Raw genomic sequence first — 19545 nt, 5'->3', positions numbered from 1 at the left:
CCAAATGGCACCCTTTCCCTGTTAAGTGCACTACTTTTGACCAGTCAGTCAATCAGTCTCCAGTCTTACCTCGGAGCTGCTGTCATAGTGTGGTGGTGCTAGTAGAAGTAACAGATCTGTAGTGACATTTTGTCATTGTGTGAAGTTAATGGTGTCACTGTTAGTGTCTGGTTTTGTACTGACTGGTTTTATTCCAGACCCTGTGTTCTGTGACCACATTGACTGTCATGTATACAATACACATACACTGTCATGTGTACAGAGAAGAGGGGTTTGTAATGTATACAGTGCTTGACTTGCTGGTATCATTTTGGGTGCCGTTACTGTTTAGGTGCAGGAACGCCACAATATTTTTAGCCAGTATTTTAGGAAGTGCAGGAACTCAAGCAGTAGAACATTTACAGTGCTGCTATTCAGTACCGCTAAGCTCCTGCCCAAGTCGAGCACTACTTGTACTGTATATCCATCTGAATGTGACAGAGAATTGGAGTGAATGCGTTAGCTAGTTGACTTGTTTTTTTGTTGTTGTCTTTGAGCTGTTTGGTCATGGCCCATGAGGGCAGGCTTCCTTCCCTGCCTGTGCACGCACACGTGCTCTTCCTTCCTGGCAGTGCGGTCTAACCCCATTGGGAGCCAGGGTAGGGAATAAACTCTAGCTCTGAGGAGAAGTAGACACACTGGGCTAGTGAGCCTTTGTTGAGATTTCAGTGAAGTGGAAAAATAGAAAGGCAACACAATAGAATGGAAACGACATAATAAACTTTTGGCCTTCCCTCTGTCTTACCAGACTTTAAACCCCTCAGGAAGAGACCCGTAGCCCAATCTATAATTCATGCCCACTTATCAAGAACCTGCTGGCAGATGAAAGTTTAATGCAGTTTCCAGCCACCTGGGCTCAGTACAGTCAGTGCAGTTGGCTTGTCAGTATTCTGACTGCTGCTTTCTCTGAGCACATATTGCTCCCCTGTGGGGAAAAGGGGGAATTGCAGTTTATTGGGCCGATGCTCTTCTAGCTCAGTTTGGAGAAGATGATGTTTCAAGGTCCCCTTGGGATGCATCCTTCCTTCCTCACTTCAAGTTGTCACTTATCAGACTGACATGCATTCATAGGTGAAAGCAATATGGTGGATTCCTTGCTGACCCAAGGGCAAGAGGAAGGAAGGATGCATTTCTAAAGTATTCAAGCAAGGGAAAAGTGTGGATAGATGCAGATGTTAGTAAATGATGTTTCCCCTGCCTCTGAGTTATTGAATAAACGTAGCCACATCTTATCCACAACTTTAGTACCCTTTCTTCCTAACCATTAAATCTAAATTAAAGATCTGAGCGCTTCATACCGTTCCATCCCTCGACCCCAGGCAGTTATTCTCCAGGATACTTGAAGCAAAACCTGACTAGAAGTAGCTCTACTAAATGACCAAAATGAAATGGAAATGTAACACAACCTTGTGTTTTATTCCAGCTTATACCTGTACAAACGGGGCATTGCACCACAGATCCAGGACCTGCTGGGGAAAGTGGCCTTCACAGGTAAGAAAGACCAGCCCACAGCATTTTACCAGGCCACAGTGGTATTTTACTGTAGCATTTTACCAGGCCACAGTGGTATTTTACTGTAGCATTTTACCAGGCTACACTAGTGTTTTACAAGGCTACAGTAGCATTTATTCCACCAGCTCTTCTATTCCAGCATCATAATTAGAGATCTCATGAGAGCCATAGCTTGAGTTCACCCTGTACTTTAAAATCAACACGTAGTGTTTTCCTCTGTCTGGCACCAGACTGGTTTTGATTGAATGCTGGGTGCTTGAACCCGTAGGAACAGTTGCTGTGGGAACCTGCAAGTAAGCATTTCGTTGGACAGTGACTAGTAAAACTAGTGTAAAGAGGTACTACAGTATAATGAACTTGTTGCATTGAGCTGACTGCTCCAAAATGAACACTAACATCACACAGTGTTGTAGTGAAGGAGGAACTGCTGTAGTAATTACTACCTCTCTTTGAAACTAAAGGAAATCATGAAGACTCATTTAGCCTTGCTTTAGCCTTGCACAGATAATTGGTGCTCTTGTTTGATTTTGATTGAAACAGAACGTCATCGCTCGAACCTAGCTGCATGTTCAATTCGATAAGCACTGTGGAGATCAGTATGATATACTGTGGTTGTTGTGAGTGAAGTGGGAAGTACCCACCACATGTCTTATCTGGATGAATAACTGCAATATAACACTCACTCATAAAAAACACTTGAACCTTTATCAATTGCTATCACTGACTGAAGTTATTCACTTGTACTCCAACGCCCCCAAAAATAAAGTGCCCATTTCACCGACGAGATATACTTCCTAATATTGAGTTGCACCCCATTTTGCCCTCAGAACAGTCACAATTTGTCGGGGAATGGACTCTACAAGGTGTCGAATGCATTCCACAGGGATTCTAGCCAATGTTGGCTCCAATGTTGGCTCCAATGCTACCCACAGTTGTCTGGATTTCCTTTGGGTGGTGAACCATTCTTAATACACACAGGAAACTGTTGACCCAGCAGCGTTGCAGTTCTTGACACACTCAAACGGGTGCGCCTGGCACCTACTACCATACCCTGTTCAAAGGCACTTACCCTGGGGCGGCAGGGTAGCCTAGTGGCACTTACCCTGGGGCGGCAGGGTAGCCTAATGGTTAGAGCGTTGGACTAGTAACCAAAAGGTTGCAAGTTCAAATCCCCGAGCTGACAAGGTACTTATCTGTCGTTCTGCCGCTGAACATGCAGTTAACCCACTGTTCCTAGGCTGTCATTGAAAATAAGAAATTGTTCTTAACTGACTTGCCTAGTTAAATAAAGGTGAAATTAAATTACATATTTTGTCTTGCCCGTTCACCCTCTGAATGGCACACACACACAATTCATGTCTCAAATATCTTGAGACTTAAAAATCTTTCATTTCCGGTCTCCTCCCCTTCATTTAGAGGTTGATTTAACGGGTGACATCAATAAGGGATCATAGCTTTCACCTGGTCAGTCTGTCAATGTTCCTAAGGTTTAGTATACTCGGTGTATGTTATATGAAAAGGTGGACAATATCAAAGTACTGTAGGCTAATATGACTGAAATAGATCCAGTGCATTCGGGAAGTATTCAGACCCCTTTACCTTTTTTTTGTGACGTTACAGCCTTGTGTATCCCATCGTATGTACACTGTTCCTACAGCAACTGTTCCTATGGGTTCAAGCACCCAATCAAAGCCTGGCTGGTGCCAGACAGAGAAGAACACTACGTGTTGGTTTTAAAGTAATCAGCATGTGGTCACTGACAGAGCTCCAGATTTCATCTGTGGGGATGGGAGAACCTTCCTGAAGGACAACCATCTCTGCAGCACTCCACCAATCAGGTGGAGTGGCCAGACGGAAGCCACTCCTCATTAAAAGGCACATTACAGCCAGCTTGGAGCTTGCCAAAAAGCACCTAAAGGACTCTCACACCATGAGAAGCAAGATTCTCTGGTCTGATGAAACTAAGATTGAAGTCTTTGGCCTGAATGTCAAACGTCACTTCTGGAGGAAACCTGCCACCCATCCCTACAGTGTAGCATGGTAGTGGCAGCATCATGCTGTGGGGATGTTTAATCAGCAGCAGGTACTGGGAGACGAGACCGTATCGAGGGAAAGATTAACGGAGCAAAGTACAGAGAGATCCTTGATGAAAACCTGCTCTAGAGTGCCCAGGACCTCTGATTGGAGCGAAGGTTCACGTTCCAACAGGACGTCCTTAAGCACACAGCCAAGACAACGCAGGAGTGGCTTCAGGACATGTTTCTGAATGTCCTTGAGTGGCCCAGCCAGAGCCCGGACTTGAACCCGATTGAACATCTCTGGAGAGACCTGAAAATATCTGTGCAGTGACTCTCCTCATCCAACCTGACAGAGCCTGAGAGGATTTGCAGAGAAGAATAGGAGAAACTCCCCAAATACAGGTCTGCCAAGCTTGTAGCGTCATACCCAAGCTTGTAGCGTCATACCCAAGAAGACTCGCGAAGTCTATAATTGCTGCCAAAGGTGCTTCAACAAAGTACTGAGTAAAGGGTCTGAATACTTATGTAAATGTGATATTTCAGTTTATTTGTAATGTGCAAAAAGTTTTTGCTTCATCATTATGGGGTATTGTGTGTAGATTGATGGAAAAAACTATTTCATAAATTTTTCAATAAGGCTGTAACGTAACCATGTGGAAAAGGTCAAGGGGTCTGAATACTTTCCGAATGCACTGTATGCCAGTCATGCAAAGCAGAAGTCACGTATTGACGACATTCCTTACTGTAAATACTAGCTTACTAAAACAGCTTAATTTCACTGTATTGCTTTGTAATTTCTCCAAAGCGTCTTGATGTTCTACATTTTGCCAGTGAATTAGCAGGCCCTCTCCCAGGGGAGTCGAGGTTTCCTGCTGTACCAGTCTGGTTGTATTGTGTTCCTGTCTGTCCCACAGAGGAGGAGATCAGTAACATGCGGAGCGAGCTGGAGAAATACGGCATTCAGATGCCAACCTTCAGCAAGATAGGAGGCATCCTGGCCAACGAGCTCTCGGTGGACGAGGCAACCTGTGAGTAGGACAGTACACTGTTCCATCCACTGGAGACCACATGTCTTCTATCTTGCTCCTGGAGAGACCCATAGGGTGTCCAGGGTTTGGTTCCAGCCCAGCACTAAAACACCCAATTCAACTAATCCAACCTTTGATGATTAGCAGATTAGTTGAATCAGGTGTGTTAGTGCTGGGCTATAACAAAGGTCTGACCTCTCATAGACAGACATACAGACATGTTTACTGCCGAGTGTTACTCATTCTTGCTGGTGTCCCTCCTCAGTGCACGCTGCTGTGTTTGCCATCAACGAGGCGGTGGATAAGGGTGAGGCGGCTGTGACCATAGGGACATTGAAGAACCCCAACGCTATGCTAAGGAACACTGGGGAAGAGCTGGCCCAGGACTACCAGGACACTCTTAGCCGGGCCAAGGCCAGCAAGGAGCTCCAGGCCTCAGGCAGGGTGAGGAACTCCCAAATCCTCCCTGATGTTGCCCTTTCCACCAAAGAGGCACCCAGAAGAAGGCTGTTTTTTGACCAGAGACCTATGGGTCCTGAGTCCTGATAGAAGTTTCAAAACTGACCTTGGATCAGTATCTTGATCCTGTTCTGAACAGAAATAGTATAGTATTAGTCTTGTCTGCAGTGAATACCACCTGAAACACCCAGCAGCCCTTGCCATGACATTCCAGTGGCTGCAGCATCAGCTGAACTCCCACTACAACACTAGTCTTTCCACACCAGCTGGTATCTTTCCTCTCATACTCTACACTAACTCTGTGTAACATGACCCGCTGTGTTAAATTACACATTATTTCAGCAAAGTCATGATCTTAAATCCAAAGTTAATATGATGGCCAGATTGTCAACAGTTTTAGCATGACGGTCTGTTTTAGTTTCAATGATAGTAGTAATGACTGGATCGTAATCCATGGAACGGTATTCGAACACATCAGACATGCTTTCCATGTGTTTGATACCATTCCATTTACTCCATTCCAGCCATTATTAGGAGCCGTCCTCCCCTCAGCAGACTCCTGCGGTTTCAATATGCACAAAATGTAAAAACCTTAAGAATGTATGTTTATAGTCCATCTAACACAATGCTTTTTCTCTTGTCTCTCTGCTCAGCGCTTGTCCATAGCCACAGAGGAGAGAGATGTTTATGAGGAGCTGCTGACCCAGCAAGAGATCCAGAGCTGCGTCGACCTTGTTAACAGTAACTACCGTCACTCTTATGACCTCAAAAATGTGTATTCTGAACATCTAGGATAGGCCTTCAGGATGTGTCTGGTAGATCTTCTACCTTTTCCGCAGCCGGTTTGAGATCTCATGTCAAAACAAGAGGTTGGACACCCCTTGTCTACAGGTTTGTGGCTGAGGGTTGATTTATTTGGGATGTGTCCAGTCTGTCTCCGTCCAACCCCTGCTCCCTCGTGTCTGTCTCTCCAGCGCAGGTGGCGGTGCGGCAGGTGAACCAGGCCATCTCTGCCCAGAATGAGGCTGCGCTGCTAGTTGGGCTCAAGGTGCTGGCCCTGGGGCTGCTGGGGGTCCAAGAGGCCAACTCTCACTGGTACCTGGAGCACTTCACCACCTACTGCCAAGTCCAGACTCGGGTCAGTAAGGACAGTGGTCAAATGGTGGAGGCACGTCTAGTAGGTTGGCTATACCATATGGCTATGGGCTACACTAGTTCATTTAGCAGACAAGATTTGCTTAGAATTCCATTCCATTATTTTGTAGTTTTAAGAATACAATTGAACGTAGCTGAATGAAATAGAAAAGGATATTTTCTCCAAACGATTTCTGAGGGAGTGCGTACATGCAGCTATCCTGTGTTGAGAGGTTAACAAAGAAACTGGATCCTTCTATGCTTAATTTATAGTTATTTATGCAACTTTAGTTGTGATTCATTTTTAATACATTCTAAGGCTGCATGATGTGACCTAATAATGATTTGAAAAAAGTTGCACGAAGGCATGAGCTCTGCTTAGTTTCTTGCGCAGGCTGTACACCCTACAGCAGTCTCTCATTCACAATTTGACAAGCACTTGACATGCCTCGATTGTCCTGCCGACATCCCCCTTGTGTGGCTGTAACGCCCCCTAAAAAAATCCATGCCTTTTGCGGCCAATGGCCGTTGTGCCCTTGGGCTGAATATAATCATTATAATTCCCTTCTCCCGGCTGTGTGCTCCGAAGCACCTCTCACTCATATGGCTCTCTCACATATCTCAATTCTTATTAGCCAATGCCCGTCATGTGATCGGGTCCTTCTCACAGGCATCTCAGCTCCGAAGTAGGCTACAAGGGAAGACCGACACATCGGGGACAGTTGTGGAATGCGATAGATCACAAATTAATACAACCACTCACATCAAAAAAACTTTTAAAAGCAATGAGGCTGATGCAAGATCAGAACGTTTAGCTTAAAATGTTGATAAACTATTAGGCTGTTTCTTCACTTTATAAGCGCAGCAATGTGCACATGGTAAGCTATAAGCGCAAATGTTCTAAAATGCAATCAATTAGCGGGAAAACACCATTCTCAAAAGTGACTGTAAATGCGATTATACATGTAATGCTTTATTATAAAGGTGCATTTTTATGGTGAAAATCATGTCCCCCAAACTTGAAGCTCACGTGCCGCTTTATGTATGCCAGTTAGGCTCTACACCGGTTGTAAAGCAGATTAGTGTACTTCATTTTAAGAAGTTATTTGGCCCCTCTAGTTGTAATACAAACCTTATCAAAATATATATGCCCATGGGCTAGGCAACTATCATTTTGAAAAACTTGCAAAAAAAAGACATGCTGTTTCTTGCCTTACTGCACACAAGCTGGGCATCATTCACAAGATATAGCCTATCACTTGTGAATGATATATATTAATATTGTCAGACTATTCTTGATTTAATCTTGTCTTTACATATATTATTTAGTATATGTATGAAATAAGTTTTGATTTAGAATGGACCATTATCATGCGCCTGTCTTGGAACAGGGGCAGGGTAAAAAAAAATACTTGTCATCTATGCACTTAAATGGCAAACAGAGGACACTTTTCCCGTTGTTCATTATTCACGCCAGCCAGGTAGGCTATACTCCTGCTGTAAAGCAAAGCAATGTGCTTAATATTAGGAAAGTTGAGAAATAAATATAGTATGCCTAGCTTATAGAAAGCTGATGGGATCCTCCTCTTTTTAATAGAGTCCATCAAAACTCTGAAATGTTGCGCAACAAGAGCTCATGGTCTCTCATGAAGTGTTTGATTTGATTTTCAAATACATTTGCATTGATGTCAGAGTGATTAGAGGGCCAATAGAGTGCTGAGTACACGGCAGTTAGCAAGTTTGATGGGCTACTAATGACCAGCAGCAGCATCAGAGCTTGGAGAAGCCTAGTTGTTGTGACTTTAGTGGAATTTGACTGCGTCATGACTCGAGACCGCCGGTGTGGCGATAATACGGTCTCCATAACAGCCCTAGTTGGGGATATAAGGTATCCCATAAAAATAATTGAGAATGCCTACACACTTTGTTTGCCTTTAAGAGCATAAGATGACAGTCTTAATTCATTGATGCAAGTTGCATTAGTGTTACAGAACCCAGAATTTTCTATTGAATTGAACTTGTCACCCAAACACTTTCTCCGTGGACCTCAGGACGCTGGAGGTGCAGTGATGCTGGAGAGGGAGGAGATTCAGAGGGTGGTCATATCCTGTAACGACTTTGCTGAGGCAGAGAAACGAAGTAAGCACCCCTCACCCTCCATCACTCTCATTTTGTAATATTCCCCAGTGTTTCAAAGTTCAGTGTTGGTACTATAAGTATGTATGTGTATGTATGTCTTTGCCCCTATAGTACAGTTAATATGAAAATGTTGTATGATATTTTTGCCACGCAGAACTGGAGGCCATTACAGCGATCAACTCTGCCATTCGTCATGGAGTAGCAGCAGAGACTATAGAGGAGCTGATAAACCCAGAGGCCCAGCTCCCCATAGTCTACCAGACTGCTGCCAACCTCTACCAGACCGAACTGTTCAGCCTGCAGATACAGGGACCAAAGGTGACACACACACACACATTACTCTTTTCTTATTTTAAGCTACAATATAATGTTGTACAGATGTGGTTGCTGGTTTTCACACCCGAGCTAGGTTGGCCGGTGGGCAGACTGTTGTGCGTGTGTATCTGGTTGTATGTCCAGTATATGATCACTAATCTCTGGTTGAATCTAACAGGCAGGCCTGGGGCATGAGGAGCTGTCTGTTGCAGTAGAGATGCTGTCTGCGGTGGCGGTGCTCAACGAGGTCCTGGACACCAAGGAACCCCAGGCTGTCACTGAACAGCTTTCTGACTCTCCTCTGGGCTTCAGCAACATGGACCACGACAACCTGCACAGGTAGCTAACACCACCAACACCATCACAACCTGCACAGGTAGCTAACACCACCAACACCATCACAACCTGCACAGGTAGCTAACACTACCAACACCATCACAACCTGCACAGGTAGCTAGCACCACCAACACCATCACAACCTGCACAGGTAGCTAACACCACCAACACCACCATCACAACCTGCACAGGTAGCTAACACCACCAACACCACCATCACAACCTGCACAGGCAGCTAACACCACCAACGCCATCACAATCTGCACAGGTAGCTAACACCACCAACGCCATCACAACCTGCACAGGTAGCTAACACCACCATCACAACCAGCACAGGCAGCTAACACCACCAACGCCATCACAACATGCACAGTCAGCTAACACCACCAACGCCATCACAACCTGCACAGTCAGCTAACACCACCAACGCCAGCACAACCTGCACAGTCAGCTAACACCACCAACGCCATCACAACCTGCACAGGTAGCTGACACCACCAACGCCATCACAACCTGCACAGGTAGCTGACACCACCAACGCCATCACAACATGCACAGGTAGCTAACACCAGGACCACCATCACAACCTGCACAGGTAGCTAACACCACAACCTGCACAGGTAGCTAACACCACAACTGTCTGTCATATCACAGGTAACCCCATAACCATGTCCCTCATGAGGAAACTCTCTCCACAGCTCACCACAGATGCACACAGATAACACCTAGAATTGTCTGTCTGCCGAATATGTAACCTCCCTTGGCCTCCCCCTCTCTCTCCTCCTTTCCCCTCCCACTCTCTCCTCTTCCTCTTTTCCCCTCTACCACTCTCCATCCCCCTCTCCCTCTGTCTCTCAGGTACGCAGACACTCTGATCAGCCTCAGAGCCGACAGTCTGTCCCGCGGCCTGGAGTTCCTCACCTGGAATGATGTTCAGAAGACCATCGACACAGTCAATCTGCAGGTCCACGAGGAACACGAGCGTAGGTCACATCCTCTTAACCTCTGCATCCCAAATGCAACCCTATTCCCTATTTAGACCAGGGCCCATAGGGGATAGGGTGCTAAGTCCAACTATTTCACTACGGCTGGTAGAATGGTCTGCAGTCTCCAATAAATAAATCCACACACTATAAATCTGAAATGTACATGAAGTAGTACTGCGTTCAGTGTCATTATGGTTGTTCACCTGCTGCTTGGTGCAGTTCAACTCTAACCCTGACTGTCCAACTCTAACCCTGACTGTCCAACTCTAACCCTGACTGTCCAACTCTAACCCTGACTGTCAAGCTCACTACATGTGCTGTCTGTCTCATTCCCCTCTAGGTATTATTGCTATATCTGAGATCAATGAGGCACTGAGCTCTGATGACCCTAACCAGACCCTCTCTGCCCTGCTCCTGCCCACGGCCAAACTGCAGGGAGTCAACCCAGCCACAGCCAAACACTACCACGACGTCCTGCAGAACACCAAGCTAATCATCTGCAAGGTATTGTACTGCCAGCCATTATGAGATCCTACACTGAGTGTACAAAACATGGATTGTGTATGTGTGCCACTCAGAGGGTGAATGGGCAAGACAAAAGATTTAAGTACCTTTTGATGAATGGGGTATGGGAGTAGTTGCCAGGCTTACCGGTTTGTATGTCAAGAACTGCAATGCTGCTGGGTTTTTCACTCAACAGTTTCACGTGTGTATCAAGAATGGTCCACCACCCAAAGGACATCCCGCCAACTTGACTTGACACAACTGTGGGAAGTATTGGAGTCATGGGCCAGCATCTCTGTGGAATGCTTTCAACACTTTATAGAATCCATGCCCGATGATTGGGCCTTATGCACATTCCATGATCGAACGTTCTAAACACACTTCCTAACAGTTTGGCAATTTCCGGTCAGTCTAGTTGTTATCAACGATATAACGTTACTACCACTATGTCGCAGGTTTTTACTAGGTGTCTTCAGGACTTGCCTCAAATTAATATTGTTCATCGAATTATTACATCAGCCTCCGAGACTCCAGCTAGCAAGAATGAAAAGGGGTTCAAGATGTATATAGGAAGCTACATAGACAACTATGAAGGTGAGTACCAAGTCAGTGACCGATATAACGTTAGCTAGCTACAATCATTAGCTAGCTAATTTAACTATTAACTGTAGCTAGCTAGTTACTTCGTAAAATGATGTAACTTTGACAGAATCTACCTGAGAATGTGTGTATTTTCGTTAGCTTGGTTAAGTTATGCTTGTTAGCTATATTTGCTAGCTAAAAATAATTGTTATTCATGTCTTCTACTCCGTATCTAACAAAGATACATTGACAGGGGAGATCACTGTGAGGGCTGCCTGCCACAGGTCCATGCGGAAGAGTGAAAAGCCGCACAGCATGAGAGGTAGGGAAAGGTTATAGATAGCTACTGTGGACCTTGTTAAACATCTCCTGTGAGACACTGTCATCATGGTCAAAATGTGTTGGAGACAGTGTCAACGTTTAATCTTATCAGTAGATAGATATTAAGGATGGGTCCCAATCCCAATTTAGAATTGCCCACTTAACAGGTTATTTGGTAAAGATCTGTTGATGCAGTATTTGTTAGTAGGCATGAGATCTCTTCAACTTCAGCTCTCCATTCTGTATCTTCAGGTAAGGGCAGTCAACATAACTTGGTACATTTGGGCACTTGACCTCTAAGAGTCCAAAGTGTGGTCTCACACTGGGATCAAATATGATTCCATCTGGAGAGGATCCTAACCACGGAGCATCTGGGTGCACTACGAAGCCACACGGAAAGAAGTCAACATTCTTCAGTGTGCAGTACTCCATGGCTAGCCCCCTCTTCATCTCCATGGTCTGCATACACAGAACACTTCCTGCAACACAGGAGCAGTGGCTTTGGACCACCATCACTGGTACGGAGTGCTTTAACACCATCTGTGAAGATGAGTGTGATGGAAGACTGAAGTGAGAATGAATAACAATAAACATAGTAGTGTCTAGTCTTCTTAACTAGGGGCTAATTCAACTATACATTGTGTTCCAGTAACAAAACTACCAAACACTGCATCAACAGATCTTTACCAAATAACCTGTTAAGTGGGCAATTCTAAATTGGGATTGGGACCCATCCTTAATATCTATCTACTGATAAGATTAAACGTTGACACTGTCTCCAACACATTTTGACCATGATGACAGTGTCTCACAGGAGATGTTTAACAAGGTCCATAGTAGCTATCTATAACCTTTCCCTACCTCTCATGCCGTGCGGCTTTTCACTCTTCCTCATGGACCTGTGACAGGCAGCCCTCACGGTGATCTCCCCTGTCAATGTATCTTTGTTAGATACTGTGTAGAAGACATGAATAACAGTTATTTTTAGCTAGCAAATATAGCTAGCAAGCATAACTTAACCAAGCTAACGAAAATACACACATTCTCAGGTAGATTCTGTCAAAGTTACGTCCTTTTACGAAGTAACTAGCTAGCTACAGTTAATAGTTAAATTAGCTAGCTAATGATTGTAGCTAGCTAACGTTATATCGGTCACTGACTTGGTACTCACCTTCATAGTTGTCTATGTAGCTTCCTATATACATCTTGAACCCCTTTTCATTCTTGCTAGCTGGAGTCTCGGAGGCTGATGTAATAATTCGATGAACAATATTAATTTGAGGCAAGTCCTGAAGACACCTAGTAAAAAACCTGCGACATAGTGGTAGTAACGTTATATCGTTGATAACAACTAGACTGACCGGAAATTGCCAAACCGATAGGAAGTGTGTTTAGAAAGTTCGATCATGGAATGTGCATAAGGCCTATTGAGGCTTTTCTGAGAGCAACAGGGGAGGTGCAAATCAATATTAGGAAGGTGTTCCTAATGTTTAGTACACTCTGTGTATATTCCCTCAATTCCCCCTTCATACATTTCATGGACAGAGTGCTACTTAGAGGCTCGGGATCACAGCTGTTGATCAGATCTTACAGATCTAGGTTGCCCTATTCGCTATATAGTGAGTAACTTTTGATCAGCGCCCAGTGCTCTGGTCAAAAGTAGCACACTATATAGGGAATATGGTGCCATTTGGGACGCAGTCTAGATCTGTAACTTAGACTTAATAAGAGGGAGGGCCAGAGACATGAATGAGATGGTCACTGATTAATGGGAGCATGCTGTAACAGGTCTGTCTGGAGCACAGGTATGAACCAGCCCTCACCTTTATCTAAACCCTGATCCTTCTATCAATATGGACCATTTTAAATATTCAGTAAAATGAGAATAAATTAACAAATGAATGTATGGGAATAGGCCTACATGAATACACTTCATTTGTACTGAAAGGGTATTATTTACAAGTTGTCATTGTGAACAAGACATAACAGTACATGAAGGTAACTTTGAAGTAGTCATGTCCTTTTTGGCTCCAACACTGTCTGGTTTCTTAACATCCTCTGGGAGAATTGTTTTTGTCATCACTGTTGCCGCCAGCTGGCTTTTCAGGACATCCTTGCTGATAAAGTACACAAATGAAACCATCAATACTAGAATGGACATGAAACCTTCTATGACGGTATAAATGGTCAGCGATTTTGGTAAGGGAGTTGGTAAGCCATCAGTCAGCCAGTGCTGTGATAAGATATTGTGGAAAACAATGATTTTTAAGATTATCTGCACAGTATGTTTGTTAGCTAGCCAACCAGACAGTTTAAGTGTAGTGATTCCACACATTTTTGAAATGATCTGCCAACATTCCATTCCATGCAGTTAATCCACAGCCATACACTGGCTCAAATCAGTTGATGATAGGACTTAGAGCAACAAGTACTGTATCATATTATAACACTTACAGCTTTCCAAGATGGAAAAATATGTTTACATAGATTGTAGAGGCTATTTATCAAATTTTATTTGTCACATACACATGGTTAGCAGATGTTTATGCGAGTGTAGCGAAATGCTTGTGCTTCTATTTCCGACAATGCAGTAATATCCAACGAGTAATCTAACCTAACAATTTCACAACTACCTTATACACACAATTGTAAAGGAATGAATAAGAATATGTACATAAAAAAATATATATGAATGAGTGATGGTATAGAACGGCATAGGCAAGATGCAGTGGATGGTATAGAGTACAGTATATACATATGAGATGAGTAATGTAGGGTATGTAAACATTATATGAAGTGGCATTGTTTAAAGTGGCTAGTGATACATTTATTACATCCATTTTTCCATTATTAAAGTGGCTGGAGTTGAGTTAGTATGTTGGCAGCAGCCACTCAATGTTAGTGATGGCTGTTTAACAGTCTGATGGCCTTGAGATAGAAGCTGTTTTTCAGTCGCTCAGTCCAAGCTTTGATGCACCTGTACTGACCTCGCCTTCTGGATGATAGCGGGGTGAACGGGCAGTGGCTCGGGGGTTGTTGTCCTTGATGATCTTTTTGGCCTTCCTGTGACATCGGGTGGTGTAGGTGTCCTGGAGGGAAGGTAGTTTACCCCCGGTGATGCGTTGTGCAGACATCACTACCCTCTGGAGAGCGGTGCAGTTGACGTACCAGGCGGTGATACAGCCCGACAGGATGCTCTCGATTGTGCATCTGTAAAAGTTTGTGAGTGTTTTTGGTGACCAACTGAATTTCTTCAGCCTCCTGAGGTTGAAGAGACGCTGCTGCGCCTTCTTCACCACCCTATCTGTGTGGTTGAACCATTTCAGTTTGTCCGTGATGTGTATGCTGAGGAACTTAACTTTCTACCCTCTCCACTACTGTCCCGTCGATGTGGATAGGGGGGCTGCTCCCTCTGCTGTTTCCTGAGGTCCACGATCATCTCCTTTTGTTTTGTTGACGTTGTGTGAGGTCATTTTCCTGACACCACACTCCGAGGGCCCTCACCTCCTCCCTGTAGGCCGTCTCGTCGTTGTTGTTAATCAAGCCTACCACTGTAGTGTCGTCTGCAAACTTGATGATTGAGTTGGAGGCGTGCATGGCCACGCAGTCGTGGGTGAACAGGGAGTACAGGACAGGGCTGAGAACCCTTGTGGGGCCCCAGTGTTGTGGATCAGCGGGGTGGAGATGTTGTTACCTACCCTCACCACCTGGGGGCGGCCCGTCAGGAAGTCCAGGACCCAGTTGCACAGGGCGGGGTTGAGACCCAGGGTCTCAAGCTTGATGACACGTTTGGAGGGTACTATGGTGTTAAATGCTGAGCTGCAGTCAATGAACAGCATTCTCACATAGGTATTCCTCTTGTCCAGATGGGTTAGGGCAGTGTGCAGTGTGATTTGCAATTGCGCCGTCTTTGGACCTATTGGGGCGGTAAGCAAATTGGAGTGGGTCTAGGGTGTCAGGTAGGGTGGAGGTGATATGGTCCTTGACTAGTCTCTCAAAGTACTTCATGATGACGGAAGTGAGTGCTACAGGGCAGTAGTCATTTAGCTCAGTTACCTTAGCTTTCTTGGGAACAGGAACAATTGTGGCCCTCTTGAAGCATGTGGGGACAGCAGACTGGGATAAGGATGGAATTGAATATGTCCGTAAACGCACCAGCCAGCTGGTCTGCGCATGCTCTGAGGACGCGGCTGCGGATGCCGTCTGGGCCTGCAGCCTTGCGAGGGTTGACACGTTTAAATGTTTTGCTCACGTCGGCTGCAGTGAAGGAGAGCCCACAGGTTTTGGTAGTGGGCCGTGTCAGTGTCACTGTATTGTCCTCAATGCGAGCAAAGAAGTTGTTTAGTCTGTCTGGGAGCAAGACATCCTGGTCCGCAATGGGGCTGGTTTTCCTTTTATAGTACGTGATTGACTGTAGACCCTGCCACATACCTCTCATGTCTGAGCCGTTGAATTGCGTCTCTACTTTGTCTCTATACTAACATTTAGCTTGTTTGATTGCCTTGCGGAAGGAATAGCTACACTGTTCGTATTCGGTCATGTTTCCGGTCACCTTGCCCTGATTAAAAGCAGTGGTTCACGCTTTCAGTTTTGTGCGAATGCTGCAATCAATCCACAGTTTCTGGTTTGGGAATGTTTTAATAGAAGCTGTGGGTACGACATCGCCGATGCACTTGCTAATAAACCCGCTCACCGAATCAGCGTATTCATCAATGCAGAACATTTCCCAGTCCACGTGATCGAAGCGATCTTGAAGCGTGGAATCCGATTGGTCAGAGCAGCGTTGAACAGACCTGAGCGCGGGAGCTTCCTGTTTTAGTTTCTGTCTATAGGTTGGAAACAACAAAATGGAGTCGTGGTCAGCTTTTCCGAATGGAGGGCAGGGGAGGGCCTTATATGTGTCACGGAAGTTAGAATAGCAATGATCTAGGGTTTTGCGAGCCCTGGTTGCGCAATCGATATGCTGATAGAATTTACACTTGCAAAGCACACAGGTGGACTTTATTTAACTAATTACGTGACTTCTGAAGGTAATTCTTTGCACCAGATCTTATTTAGGGGATTCATGGCAAAGGGGGTGAATACATATGCACACACCAATTTATTTTTTTTTTTACATTTTTGAAACCAGTTATTTTTTTCATTTCACTTTTGTAATTTGGAGTATTTTGTTTATGTCCATTACATGAAATCCAAATAAAAAAAATAAAAATCCATTTAAATTGCTGGTTGTAATGCAACAAAATAGGAAAAACGCCAAGGGGATGAATACTTCTGCAAGGCACTGTATGTCCTGGAAAGTTGGCTGTTGCTTACAATGTCATTCTAGTCACGTTAGTGCACGTTAGCAACAACCATCCCAGTATTGGGATACCGATCCTGTAGAGGTTATTAACTAGAATATTAACACTGATTGACATAGACTGTACCAAAGCTAGCCAAAGTGCCATTTTTGCGATGATGACACAAACATTATATTAAGCAGGACATTCATACAAGCTTTACAGTCCAATTATAATCCAGAAGTAGTGTGAAATGCAGTCAGTCATAAGAATGGCGGAACCCATTTACCGGGATTTCCCACCCAAAACCACTCTTTTCCCAGGTTAAATAACTGCGAGAAACCGGTAAATAATAATAAAATATTTATCTGAATAGCATAGTCTGAAATGGAACTGTTAAATTGTATGCAATGTCTACATCTGGCTTCACTACAACCTCTGCATGATGAATCAACTCTTAGGGTGGGGACAGACCCATCTCAGTATGGAGTGCAGTACACAATGCATGTAGACCTATCATCTCATTATGGTCACAATTTTTTTCTTTCTTGTGACAGGTAGGCCTGCGTTTGCTGCAGCATAACCTATACCACAGTAATATAAAGACCGAATGCATGTCTAATTTACCCAACTCCATCTGGCTTTTGAGGGTCACCTTGTTTTTTAATTGTAAATTATAATTTTTTTGCAGCTGCTGCAGAGTTTTAAAACAGTCTATCACTCGAATAGCATTGCTTTAAATCGGCCTTCTTTCTCTCTCACACACACACACACACACACACACACACACACACACACACACACACACACACACACACACACACACACACACACACACAGAGAGAGTCTCTACACCGGAACAGCAAGTCTCTGAGGTGTCCTTCTGAGCGAAGCAAAGCGTAGTCTGGAGGTTGTTGTCCTGGACATGAGCACACACAGGAATGGGTCCAGACAGCTGTGGAAACAGCACAGACACACTGCAGCGCTGGTGTAAACATACATCCCGTCCTCTCCACTGGTGGACAGCCTCACATAGTGGGCAATATGGAGGGCGCCACTGGGAGCGAAACACACAGTGAAGATGAGGAAGACCAGTGTACTGACCCTGATGAAGGGTGTCCAGTCGAGGCCTGAGCGACCCAGGTGCCACACCACCGCCACATGGGTCCAGGCACAGGTCACAAATGGCACGAGGAACCCTAAGCAGACCAGTGTCAGCCTGTAGGGCACCAGCAGGGCATGGGAATCCTCCTCCAGGGGCAGTATGTCATGGCAGGTGATGAGGCCCATACGGGGCAGCAAGAAGCTCTGCCTCACCAGGAGCTCTGGTACCACAGCTGCTCCAAACAGGCCCCACATGCCCAGGCTTGCCCCCAGCGTCCAGGTCTTCTTGGGCAGCCGACTGTAGAGGAAGGGCCTCACCACGGCCAGGTAGCGCTTGAGGCTGATGCACGCGATGGTGTGGGCAGAGCAGTAGACGTTGCAGTAGAAACAGGCGGTGACGATGCGACAGGCCACCTCGCCGAACACCCAGTTGTTTCCGTTGAGGTGGTAGTGGATGCGGAGGGCCAGGGAGAGCAGGAGGAGCAGGTCGGAGAGGGCCAGGCTCAGGTAGAGGACAGCCATGGAGTAGGACCTGGCCCGGAGCCTCAGGAAGGCCAGGATGAAAGCGTTAGAGGGGATGCCCACTGCCATGGCCAGGAGATAGGCTGAGGGGATGAGCCTGGTGCTGAGGAGCCCCGTGGTGTAGGCTGCTGCAGGGTCCTCCAGCCTCACATCCAGCCCAGGGGACAGAGGGACCAGGCTGGGGGGCCCTGTCTCAGCTGTACAGTTGGACTGGTATTCCCTGCCTTTGAACGTCTTTGGTTTCAACACATCTGGGACCGTTCTTTTTGTCTTGAGTTTCTTCTCTATTTGTGGTAAAATAGGGGGAAGAATATTTCCATAGATTTTATTTCACATGAGAGGTTTTATACTTTGCATACATAGTCATGAAACACAGTATAAAATGGGAATGTCGTTTTAAAGTTAGTTATCTGAAAATTCTGTTTAAAACATGTATGATGATTTAGACTTCATCATACATGTGACCAAATGTGACAGTGTACTGGGGTAAGAGTGAATCTCCGTGTGTATGTTGTCAAGCTGAAGACTTTCTGGCATAACATTTGGTTAGAGAAAACATGTCTTGTTTTCCTGTTTGAGGGGAAATGGACCTGTTCAACCCAGCCTAAAGAACTGACAATAAACAGCTTTACCAAGTAGATAAAAAGTACCAAATGTAATATGAAATTCCAAGGTTAAGGTTCTTAGAGGTTCTATAAAATCCTAATGAGACATGTAAAAAGAAAGTGACTTACCATTGTCCTGGAGAGAGAGTCCTACCAACAGACAGAAGAGTATCCCAGATAGTAGTTTTGCCATGTCTTTCTCCTTTCTCCTCCACGTTATTATTCCAACTCAGTCCTCTGGTTCTTCAGTAGACCTGCTATAGTCTAGTTGTCCACTAGCAGGATCAACCACTAGCAGGATCAACCATTAGCAGGATCAACTGGCCATCCAGACTGCTGGTTCACATGGTCAGACAGGCTACTGTACTGTCCACACTCCGATAGTGTTAACACTGAACCATCAGGCTGTATGCATTTTGTGTGTGTATTTTTTTCATGTCCAGGCCTGAAACTGAATTCCTGTTCTCTTTATCAGCAGCTATTTGCTGATTCGTTGTAGTGGGAGGAGACATTCGTTGCAACACCCTAATAGTTTACAGTTTGTTCATTTCTCACTTTGGTTTTTCCCCTTAGTGTTCTATTATGCCATTCTCAGGAAGACCTTTGGCTGTTTCAATGTTATGGGTTTATTGTGCAAGTTTCTGTGACTGAAGATCTTC

The 19545-nt window shown here is 45.0% G+C and overlaps 2 protein-coding genes across 3 annotated transcripts in view; one reads left to right on the top strand and one right to left on the bottom strand.

Annotated features, from left to right (window-relative positions):
* Positions 1-19545, top strand: part of LOC109896019 (ras GTPase-activating-like protein IQGAP1) — an 84797-nt gene that overhangs the window by 41825 nt on the left and 23427 nt on the right. For both annotated transcript variants that reach the window (XM_020490207.2, XM_020490206.2), the window contains exons 6-15: positions 1463-1530; positions 4484-4597; positions 4863-5041; positions 5710-5797; positions 6031-6194; positions 8242-8329; positions 8484-8647; positions 8823-8983; positions 9839-9963; positions 10307-10470. In XM_020490207.2, coding sequence (XP_020345796.1) covers positions 1463-1530; positions 4484-4597; positions 4863-5041; positions 5710-5797; positions 6031-6194; positions 8242-8329; positions 8484-8647; positions 8823-8983; positions 9839-9963; positions 10307-10470 — 1315 coding nt within the window. The remainder of the gene's footprint in view (positions 1-1462; positions 1531-4483; positions 4598-4862; positions 5042-5709; positions 5798-6030; positions 6195-8241; positions 8330-8483; positions 8648-8822; positions 8984-9838; positions 9964-10306; positions 10471-19545) is intronic.
* Positions 16469-19327, bottom strand: LOC109896020 (proteinase-activated receptor 3-like). Its single transcript, XM_020490208.2, has 2 exons — positions 19016-19327; positions 16469-18565 (listed from the first exon to the last, which is right to left on the bottom strand). Exons 1-2 carry the CDS (start codon positions 19077-19079, stop codon positions 17505-17507), a joined length of 1125 nt encoding a protein of 374 aa, XP_020345797.1. The 5' UTR covers positions 19080-19327; the 3' UTR covers positions 16469-17504.

Source organism: Oncorhynchus kisutch, linkage group LG8 (genome assembly GCF_002021735.2).
Source record: "Oncorhynchus kisutch isolate 150728-3 linkage group LG8, Okis_V2, whole genome shotgun sequence".
NCBI lineage: Eukaryota > Metazoa > Chordata > Actinopteri > Salmoniformes > Salmonidae > Oncorhynchus > Oncorhynchus kisutch.
Note: the sequence above shows the minus strand (reverse complement) of the source record. Positions and strands in the feature narration are given on the sequence as shown.